We start from the raw sequence: 11227 nt of genomic DNA, 5'->3' as shown, positions 1-11227 counted from the left end.
GAGGCATGTTTCTGTCTGGGATGAAGGCGAAGAATCTCCGGTTACCAGCATTCCTGAAACAGACCCAAAGGAGGCAGGCAGGCCTGACAGAAGGCAGAGACACCAGCTGGAAGGGGGAGGGGCCCAAGGGGGCTGGAGGACAGAGCTGGGACAGCCACCTCTGTTCAGTTTTACAGTTGTTCCCAGGCCCTCTCTAGAGTCACCAAGATGGAGTGGAGCCATGGTCTTCCCTGGGGAAAGGTTGGAGATTAGTGTGTGACCCTAGCTTTGAAGTGTGCCCACATCCTGAACACTAGGTTGGGCCGGCTTCAAGAAATGCTTGTGCTTGCCCACTCACCTACAGAGGACAGGAGGGCTAGCCTTCTCCATGTGTGTGAGAGCGTGCCCAATCCTGTGTCATGCCACAAGAGACAGAACTTGCACTGCCCCTGTCCTCCAGCTCCAGCGCTTCTTGTGAATTAGAGTTTGTTAGACTCAAGACAGTGTCGCTCCAGGGCACACGGAATACATTATCGTCCCTGTTTTTTCAATGAAGACACAGAGGGTCAGAGAGGCCGAGTGAAGGTCACAGCCACAGTTGACTGGAGCTCTGGGACCCTGATCCTCCCATTGGTTCAGGGAGTATCTCTCAGGTTTGCAGGGCTCTGACCTTATAGATTTTGCTGCCTTTGAAAACAGCTCAAATCCCAGCGGACCCAGGGAATGTCACTTCCCAGACTGCAGGAGCAGCCTCTGTGGCTTCTCTTGGATTCTGGCTGCCTCTTTATGTCTTGGCTGCGCCCAAGTGGATCCTCTTGGGTTAAATTAGTGGATTTGGGTAATAGACTCAGGCTCTGGGCTTGCAGATCTGGGTTTGAACCCTGTTTTTGTCACAGCTATTGGCTGACCTCTGTGAGGTCAGTTAAGACCTGCAAGTATGGGAAGGGAGGTAAAGACTGCGTGTGTGTGTGTGTGTGTGTGTGTGTGTGTGTGTGTGTATGAGTGTGAGTATGTGTGTGTCTTCTAGATTTCCCCAGGCCAAAATGACCCACAAGGATGGTGCTCAACCCGTCCCAGGATCCTCTAGTCTCCAGTTCCGGCTCCATACTCTCCTGAGCTGGGGTCTGGCTACCCTAGTTGTGAAAAACATCAACTCCTCTCCACAGCCCTTGCATTTACACACCACCATCCCAGGCAGCTCATCACGGGACACCCGAAGCACCACTGCCCCAGCAGTTGCAAGGACACACGTGGAGTTCTCAGAACTCTAAAGGCAGACAGCTCCACGTCAAGGAGCTGGCCAGTTTGGTTCCAGAAGGCCTCTTCCTGCCTCTTGCTGTAACCTCACAGGGCTGAGAGAAAGGTCACCTCTCCCATGTCTCTCTAAAAGAGCACTAATTAATCCGCAGGAGAGACTCTGTCTCAGTAAATAAAAATGGAGACCAATCAAGGAAGACACTGACATTAACCCCTAGCCTCCCTATGAGCGCACGAGCATATGCGCATGCGTGTATACACACACACACACACACTCACACACACACACACACACACACACTTTTGTTGTTTGTTTTTTGAGATGTGAGTTTTAGGGATCTGAACTCAAGTCTTTACGGCTGCATAGCAAGCTCTTTATCTATTGAGCTGTCTCCCCAGCCTCTTTGATTGCTTCCAGTTTTTCACACGGGTGATTATATTATAAATGTGTTGTCCATATTTCCTTGTGTATTTTCTAGGGTGATGTATTAGTTACTTTTTGTTGCTATGGTAAAACACTAGGACCAAAATCAACTTCTGGAAGGAGTTTATTTTGGTTTATGATTCCACAGGGTGAGTCCATCATCGTGGGGGAGGGCGTGGCAGTAATCGGTGGGAAGCCGAGAGATTGCTTCAGTTGTGTGTAGAAAACAGAGAACGGCGGCCATCGCTGGATCGTAGCCGCCAAAATGAAGTTCGATCCCTTTGTGACTTCGGACCGAAGCAAGAACCGCAAACGGCATTTCAATGCACCTTCTCACATTCGGAGGAAGATCATGTCTTCCCCCCTTTCCAAAGAGCTGAGGCAGAAGTACAATGTTGGGTCTATGCCCATTCGAAAGGATGATGAAGTTCAGGTTGTCCGAGGACACTACAAAGGCCAGCAGATTGGCAAAGTGGTCCAAGTGCACAGGAAGAAATATGTCATCTACATCGAACGAGTGCAGCGAGAAAAGGCTAACGGCACAACCGTCCATGTGGGCATCCACCCCAGCAAGGTGGTTATCACCGGGCTAAAGCTGGACAAAGACCGCAAAAAGATCCTAGAAAGGAAAGCCAAGTCTCGACAAGTCGGAAAGGAGAAGGGCAAATACAAGGAAGAAACGATTGAGAAGATGCAGGAGTAGGGGTGTGTCCTACACAGCTTTCATTAAAGACTGCTTAAATAGTCAAAAAAAAAAAAAAAAAAAAAGAAAGAAAACAGAAAGAAAACAGAGAACATCCAGGCGGTGGTGGCGCACGCCTTTAATCCCAGCACTCAGGAGGCAGAGGCAGGTTGAACTCTGAGTTCGAGGCCAGCCTGGTCTACAGAGCAAGTTCTAGGATAGCCAGGGCTACACAGAGAAACCCTGTCTTGAAAAACCAAAAGTAAATAAATAAATAAAAATAATTAAAAAAAGAAACTTCCCCAAAACAAAAACAGAACAAACTGGATGGAGATGGGGCAACATTATGAATTCTCAAAGTCCACCCCCAGTGACACACTTCTTCCAGCAAGACTCTACCTCCTAAAGGTTCATAGCATCCCCAAGCAGCGCCACCAACTGGGGACCAAATGTTCAAATACTTGACCCTGTGCGGGACATTTATCAGCCAAACCACCATAGTAGGTACATGGGATTAGAATCCACAAGTCACAGAGTACAGTTTCACTAGGTAATACCAAATCATTTTCCAGGCTGGTGGTACCAATTTGTACTCCCAGCAGCCTCTGGGAAGCCCTATCACTCTATGTCATTGGGCTTTTTAATTTTTCTCTGCCTCCGTGATGTGGTGTCATAATGTGGTGCTAATGCAGTTGTTGGGGCTATTTTGAGCTGGGTTGGCCTCCGCTAAACACACAGCTCCAGCACGGTTTTCTTACTGTTCTCTGCCTGTGCTGGAAGCAGCTGCCACGTCCTCAGAGGGTGGGATTGCTTTACCCGGAAGAGATGTTTCTCTGCCTTCCCCGAGAATGGCATCTTAGATAATGGTTTCTGCTCGCTCCCCTGAAGATGCTGCCATTAGAGGAAAGAGCCACGTTTTGACGGGGGTAGGGTGGGGGTGGGGGGTGGGGATGAGAGGCCTGCAGGTTAGGGAGCAGTGTCCAGGGCAGTTCTGATGGAGGGCTCCTCCAGGCTCACAGTGCCATGCTCACTCCAGGGAGATGTCTAGCTTTGTTCCTAAGGGTACATTCACTCACTCAGTGCTCAGCCTAAGGGAGCGTTTATGACAGTTCATGTCTGAGACCCAGCGACAGGGTTGGCAGCTCAGCACACTAGGGAGCAGTTACTCAGCTTCCGGCACTGGGTCTCAGTCACTGGTCAGTTTTATCCTTGCTCAAAGATAGAAACTGCCAACCCCAAGCTCCTCACCTCCTCCACCCATTTTACTCTCCCATTTAGACATCCTTGTACAGTGGCTCCTGGGTCATCAGACCTGGGCAGGACTGTCTTAGACATCTGTAATCCTATAAAAACACAATAGTTAATAGTGGATATTAAAGGCTGGCTTAGAAGTAACATAGCCCATGGTACTGAGTAGGTGAAAAGATTGCTCTAAAGGATGCTGTCTGGATGGTTAGCAAACTTCCTACCAGTAGGCATCAGATAACAGTACAAGAACGTCAGGAAAGACACAACAGGATGGCCAATGATTGCCGTGCAATTTTCAAGGCATACTCAGATGACTCTCCCTTTGTCTGGGTGTAGACAAACATGCTCAGAGCCAACCAGTGCGGAATGTAGATAGAGGGCCAGGGTGTAGACAGACATGCTTGGAGCCTTTCTGCAGTAATTCTATCTTTAGGCTCTCACAGCAGCAGAGGTGGGAGGTGGAGTGGAGGCAGCAGAGAAAGGAGGCGGGGCTGTGTATTCATGGCTGTTCGAATGAGCAGCACAGGACACTTCCAGATGATCTTCTTTCTTTCTTTCTTTCTTTCTTTCTTTCTTTCTTTCTTTCTTTTTTCTTTTCTTTTCTTTTTTTTTTCCTGTGGGTCCTGGGCATTGAACTCAGGATGCTACGTTTGTGCATCAAGTGCCTTTCCCCACTGAGCCATCTTTTGGCCTCCCGTTAATCTTTTGTACTGAATGGTTTATGCCCCCTTCTCTCCTCAAGAGTCCTTCCTTAATGGGTGGGGATGTAGCTCAAGGAAAGGGGACTTACTCACTTGCCTGTCATGGGCAAAGCCCTAGGTTCAGCACCCAGTACCATAAAACAGATAGCTATGTATATAAACAAACAAACAAACAAACAAACAAACAAACAAGTGGAATTCTTGCCTGAATCTCAGTACTCTGGAGACTAAGGCAAAAGGATGGCAAGTTCTAGGCCATTCTGGGATACTTGGGGAGATCTTTTCTCAACAATAACACCAACAACCCACAAAGAAAAAGGGACAAGAAATTCTTCCCTGCCCCACGCTCAGGCATAGATCCCTTCTTTCACATTATTTTTCTTCTAGGAGTCTGGAAGGTTTGTCGTTCACGCGGCTGCTTGGCACGGATTTGTACAGTGTGAGGTGGGGATCTGTTTTCATTTTCCCCTTTGGAGACACATTCACTAAGCTGACCAATACACTCCTGTTAGAGAAACAGACCGGGCAGGCTGTGTCACAGGCTTTAGTGATAAGCTGTGCAGCGGAGGGGTTACTCATAAAAAAATGACTGTGATTCCAAGGCCGATGTCCCACCACACATGAAAGAGAGTAGAGTTGACCAAGCAGGGGGGCACCCTTAGGTGAGGCTGCAGGGTGGGAAGAGGGGACTTATTAAGGGAAGGGATGTGCTGGTAACCATGGTGATCTCACAGTGATCCTATAGACACACGGCTGAAAAATTGAGCTTCTTTCCAAAGGAGGCTAAAACGCAGGCTGGACAATGACTCGGGGCTGAGCGGAGACCCAAGCTCTCCTCTGCCAGCTCTCATTGAAGTCTAGCCTTGCCCTTGGCCCAACAGGCCTGCCTCCTCAAGGCCCCGAGCACACTCGGGCTGCTCAGAGGACCCCTTTCCTTTATTCACGGCCCCAGATCCTCGAATCACTGTGTTAGCTGCAGCTAGGGGCAGAGAAGGATCTGACAAGAGGATCCGCCAGGGCAGGCAGCTGGGGGGAGTGTCACTTCCTCTAGGATCAAGCCCAGACCACCCACGGCCAGTGGCACTGGAACATGGCACCCTGCTGGACTGTTCTACCCTGGCCCTACTAAGGTATGATCCGGGGGAACTGACTTTATCACTAGCCTTCACCACAAGTGGGATTCTGATAATAAGTAATTATTGTGAGGCCGAGAGCTCTCGAGGTGAATGGTGTCCGTACATGCACGAAGATCTTCATTTGCATCAAGCTGTGTAGCTGCTTCATGGAAAGCCACAGCCTTTCCCCTCAACCTGCTTTTGTGCGGCGGACTCATCCATTGCAGCGGTACAGAGCCACGTCCCTGTGCGGCAACTGTCTTCTCCAGGGTCTGGTTCAGGACAGAGAGCCAACGATACGCTGAATACTGTGGAGCCCTTAAATAGAAGGGGTGCCTCCGAACTGGTTGAAAAAAAAAAAATGCCCAGACGTGGTAGCCTTGGGATGAGGCAGGGTGCAGGAACAGTATAAAGCAGACGCTGTGACATCATCCTTATGAGGATATTGCTCAACACAGCCGAACACACATGCACGCACCTGCACGCACGCTCACACAGCTGGTTTCCTGTAAGGATCCACAGAGAGCTGCTAATGCTGATTGCCTTTCAGCCCACAGTCCAGGCTGGCATTTTTTTTTTTTTTTTTTTTTTTTTTTTTTTTTGCTCTTTTGATTCTCGTCTGTGGCGTTGACATTCCTGGCAAATGCTGACCTGGTGCTGTTCTGCTGTGGTCCTGGCTTCCAGTGTTTTGTGCAGGTTGCGGATTGGGGGTTGGGGAACTCTGCTCCCCACTCCCTCTCAGCCTCAGCAGGCTCTCTGCTCTTCTCCTTACTGTACAGGCAAGGCACAGAGACATTGAATAACCTGCTTGAAGACACCTGACAAATAAGGAGGGGAACTGGGATTTGAATGCAGGCAGCGGAGGTCCCCTTTGAGCTAGCACGCAACACTGCCTCTCTTTATATAGTTAATAACCCACTGCCATTTACTTACAGGCCGTTTTTATTTTTACTTCTTTATGTGCATTTTTTTTTTAAAAAAAAAATAAAAGCAAAACCAACAAATGGCTTGTAATTAATGACTCCATTGTCTGAGATTCTTATTGTCTACTGGCAGCTTTCATCGCTCCTTTATCGTGGCCTGATGGGCTGTCCAGGTGAGGGAAGAATGTGACTTTGGAAGTCTGGAGACCAGTCTCACTCAGGCCTGCGCTGATGGCCATATGACCTTCCTCTCCCGGGCTTCAGCCTCCGCCGGCGGAGGTAGGACGATGCCAGAGCTGACAGGTTCCGTGGGTCCTCCTGCATAAGGAGTCTCTGGCTCTCTCTGATCTATTTTTTGCCTGATACCTCTCCCAGGGGCCTGTGGGCTGAGCTAATTTCTCTGGCTGGCCCCGATCCAGGCAGCTCAGGTGGAGAGTTCTAAGCTAATGAGGCCAAGGTCATGGGCCAGTTAGCATCCCCTGGAGAAAACTGGCTTTGCGGCCGGACTGCAGCTCTTACTACCCATCTCTGGGCCGAGGCAGCCCTGGAGGGAGAAAGGAGAGCAAAGTCAGCCTCTACAAGTCACCACCACGTCCAGTAGGAACCACTGGAAGGCCCAAGTCCTAGGTACCCCAGCGACTTCAGGGTGGCACCTCCTGAAGTCACATCCATACACTAGAGGAACTAAAGTGTGGGAGGTGGGGATGGGGAGAGGACCAGATGGCCCATCAGATTCATTCCCTGACAGCCAAGAAGAGGAGAGCCAGTTCTGCTTCTGAAAAACTAAAGCAAAGGGCATGTCCCCGTGCCTCCAAGGTCACCATTGCACCGCTTGCCTGCTGCTGGCAGCAGACTTCATCTGTGCACACGGCAACCCCCACAGCCTGGAAATGGAGCTGGGAAATGGACAGCTTTCCTCCTTCCTGCTGACCCTGCCATGAGGGCAGAGGTTGGAGGGGGTGTCTTTTCTTCTCTGCTACCTTCCTGGCACCTAGACCAGCACCTGGCATCTATATAGTAGGCATTCAATAACTATTGTTCCAGTCCATCCCTTCTCCATTGTCCCTGAGAGACGCCGTGGCTGCACTGGAATGGATGCGGAATCACCAATGCGTTCGGCTGCATTGTTTTCAAATATTTGTATTTCAATGAGTCTGGGGAGCTCATTATTTGGAAAGACATCATGTGACGCCTCCAGAAAAAAAAAAAACAAACAAAAAAGAATAATTTCTTTTAGAATGTGCTACCACTCCCTGATTTGAACGTTTTGCAAGTTTGAATGTTCTCATCCCAGACTTCACAATTCAGTCCAGTGTATACATAGTATTAATTATAATTAATAATTGTGAATTATGTTCCGGCTGTAAGGCAGGCTGTGGACTAACTAAACACAGACCATGCGCTGACTTGTTAATTATCAGGATAACCATAGAAGATGGGTGCTACCCTGATCCCAGATGGAAATGACGTCATTTGCTTGCTCCCACCTGGAGGCTGAGTTTAGGGTTTCCTTATTCCAGAGCCCACTCTCCGTGCACTCTTCAGCACTTACTGGCGAGTGAAAAATGGCGGAGCCCTTCCCCAGGGTCATGATCAGGCACCCGCTGAGCTGTCTGCAGCTCTGATCACGTGTACGATAGCTTGGATGAGTCTGCAGATAATTGTGCTGAACATAAAGAGCCAGTTCTCAAGGTTATTCGTATGGTTTTTATACATATCGCTCAAGTAACCATCTTGAAAGGTAAGATGTTAGAAGAGAAGATGGCCGGGGCTAAAGAAGGCGGGGTGGGAAGGGAGTGGGCGTGGTTATGTAGCTCTCGTTGGGAAGACGCTCCGGAGGGAAGGTGCTGGCTGCTAAACTTGTCACCTCAGCTCCATCCCTGGACCCCACATGGTGGAAGGAAAGAAATGACTCGCCCAAGTTGTCCTCTGGCCTCTGTGCTCTGCCACTGACAATCACCCCTCTCCTCCTCTGCGTCCGTCTCCTCCTCTGCGCCCCCCCCCCCCCATGAGTGTAGTAGCACAGGCATAGAATCACAGTTCTGGGAGGGCAGAGACAGGAGGATCCGTGGAGCTCCCTGGGCAGCCCACATAGCTAAACAGAGATCTGTCTGTCTGAGTATACAAAGTGCACGGCTCCCGTGTGTGTAACATCTGAGGTTATTCTCTGGCCTCCGTATCCATCCACTCACCCACCTCCCCCACACAGCAAGAATGTGTTATGTGCTTTTGCCTTCACTGGGCTCAGGCCTGGAGATGGCATTCTGCATCCTACTATGTGTCACAAGCTGTGGTGACAGAGAAAAGCCCTGCCTGGTGGGGTAAGGGCGGGCAGCACTGGGGTGTGGTGTGGTGGGGTATGCACCCACCGTTGTGGGCTGCTGGGCTCAAGGGCGAGAAGGACACCTGGGTAGGCAGGATGGTGGCAAGCCATCCCTGTGTCTTCTTTCCAGCCATGCCTGAAGACCCGGGGCCATTCATTCTGCTATGCAAAATGCATAATGCAACCTGTTTCTCAGCTTGTTCAGAGCAATTTTAAGTGACAGACAAAATGATCCCTTTGAATTTCTCAGACCTTTGCCGCTCGCCGCAGCTTATCTGGCAAAGCACCTAATCAGAGGAGAAAATGAATGAGCCTTCCAGCACGAGCGTCTCCATCCGTGCGTCTGGATCGCCTTTCACATTTGATTCAGTCCTGATGCTGATGTTCATGTTTCTCCCGTTAAGGAATCATTTCTTTAAAAACTATTTACTTTTTTTTTCTTGGTATACCTCGTCCAGCTTTGCGCATATTCACAGTAAAAAGAATGATAAAAAGAAGGCGTTGAACCAGAAGCTTCTATGTTTGAATTTTAATTTCAGTACATACCAGTTACAGTCATGACCTCCAGGTGTCTTTTGGCCTTAACCTCTGAACTCTGCAATGAGATTACTAATACTGAACAGGATAATAACCTCAAATCCATAGACTATGGGAGGGATTAATGAGAAACCATCTGCCAAAAAGCCCAATATAAGCCCAATCCTGACACGTAGTGTCAAGTGATACTCATTACTGCTAATAATTCTAGTTAGTGTAAGGATACACACACTTTCATGACACTCTACCAGTAGCCCCACGATCTACAGGAGTTTGCTTGTACCAGTCAGGAGAGTCAAGGTTACACTGCAATAAGAAATAGCCCCAACAGAGCCCTTGTTCATGCTGCATGTCCACTATGACTTACCTCCTTTCCTGGACCCAGGGCTGCGCTAAGTGTCTGGGACATCAGAGATTGTCAGGATACAGGGAAAGTTCTTCTATCAGCATTAAATTCTTGGCTCAGAAACGACAGATATTTCCATTCAAACCTCATTGAGCAGAGTTGGTTATATACACTTGTATAAATATAAGTGTGTGTGTTTGGGCATGTGCACACGTGGAGACCAGAGGTTAATATTGGATGTCTTTCCTTATCATTCTCCACCTTATTTTATTTTATTTTGTTTTTTTTTTTTGAGACAAAATCTCCCATTAAACAGGGAGCTTTTGGCTAGATTGTTTGGCCAGTGTGCCCCAGGGATCTGCCTTGTCTCCACCTCCCCAGGGCTGGGATTTCTTTTCTTTCTTTCTTTTTTTTTTTTTTTTTTTTTTGGTTTTTCGAGACAGGGTTTCTCTGTGTAGCTTTGGAGCCTGTCCTGGAACTCACTCTGTAGCCCAGGCTGGCCTCGAACTCACAGAGATCCGCCTGCCTCTGCCTCCCGAGTGCTGGGATTAAAGGCGTGCGCCACCACCGCCCAGCAGTGCACAGCTTTTTATATGGGTGCTGAGGATTCAAACTTAGGTCCTCATGACTTTGCTGCAAGTACTTTTCATACTGAGCCATCTCTGAAGCTCAGTATACTAATTGTATAGTCTTACCTGACCGAAGGAGATCGGGAAGAATAATCCTTCCACATTCAGAAAGGAGGGAGGCTGGAAGAATGTGGCCACCCTAACAACTACCACAATGGTTTTGAAAACCACAGCCCAGGCCAGAGGTATGGAGGCTCAGCCAGACAGTGGACAAAAGGTAGGAATTAGAGAGCAGGGAGAGGATGAGGAGGGTCCAGCACAAAGGTTCAACCTACTGGACCACAGGGCGGGGCTGAAGCCATGGGAACACTGGGTACCTTTCTCAGATGGGCCTGAACCCAAACAGCCCAGGGACTATTTTTGCTGCAGGCACAGCAGCTGGTCCTGATGGAAGTGGAGCACTGGATGGTCCGCACTGATGGGGGAAGCTTTTCGGAACCAGTGTTTTCCTGGTCCTGCAATTTAGACAACAGCCACAGAACAGCCCTGCCCACTTGCTTGGATTCCAGAGCCTAGTCACTGCTTTCAACGGTTTAGGGAGCCCCAAGGTAGTGTTTCTGGTGTGTTTTCAATTTGGAGCCTCCCCCTTCTTCCTGGCCACGGCCCCTCGCAGATCCCCAGGCTCTGTACATCTCCTGTTACTGCTGACGTCAGGAGCAGCCGCTCTGTGGACGCTGGCTTCCAGGTCCCGGGTGGGGGTGGGGGGCCGCGGAGGCACAGTTGCAACTGTGGATGACTGCGCGGACAGCGCCACCTCCTGTCCTTGCTGAAGCTGCTGGAGATGCACAGGCTTCCATTGTGCCAGATCTCACAGGGCTCTGGCCAAGAACTTCCGGGAGAGCTCTCTACAGGGATTTGCCAGTGGCTGACCCTGTGGTGAGCTCGCTTTCTCTTCAGACCCCTGCTGGTCTGTGTTCACACTCTGCATCCAAGTTCTCCCTCCGACATCTCCCCAGCCATAGGTCTTTCGGGATGCAGCCTGCTGCCCACAGCATCCCTTGGACCACTTTCCTTCCAGTCTCCATCCCTTTGTCAATCTTCAAGACAAGGCTCCAGTACCACT

The 11227-nt window shown here is 49.6% G+C and overlaps 1 protein-coding gene across 1 annotated transcript; it reads left to right on the top strand.

The window, feature by feature from the left end:
• The first annotated feature begins 1902 nt into the window (after positions 1–1902).
• Positions 1903–2415, top strand: LOC131896717 (large ribosomal subunit protein uL24-like). The gene has a single exon (XM_059247476.1). It carries the CDS (start codon positions 1926–1928, stop codon positions 2361–2363), a length of 438 nt encoding a protein of 145 aa, XP_059103459.1. The 5' UTR covers positions 1903–1925; the 3' UTR covers positions 2364–2415.
• Positions 2416–11227: the final 8812 nt, after the last annotated feature.

Source organism: Peromyscus eremicus, chromosome 20 (genome assembly GCF_949786415.1).
Source record: "Peromyscus eremicus chromosome 20, PerEre_H2_v1, whole genome shotgun sequence".
In the NCBI taxonomy this organism is placed as follows: domain Eukaryota; kingdom Metazoa; phylum Chordata; class Mammalia; order Rodentia; family Cricetidae; genus Peromyscus; species Peromyscus eremicus.
Note: the sequence above shows the minus strand (reverse complement) of the source record. Positions and strands in the feature narration are given on the sequence as shown.

Excerpts from the sequence above, each read along its gene's own strand:
- LOC131896717 (XM_059247476.1), top strand. The coding sequence starts at position 1,926 with ATGAAGTTCGATCCCTTTGTGACTTCGGACCGAAGCAAGAACCGCAAA.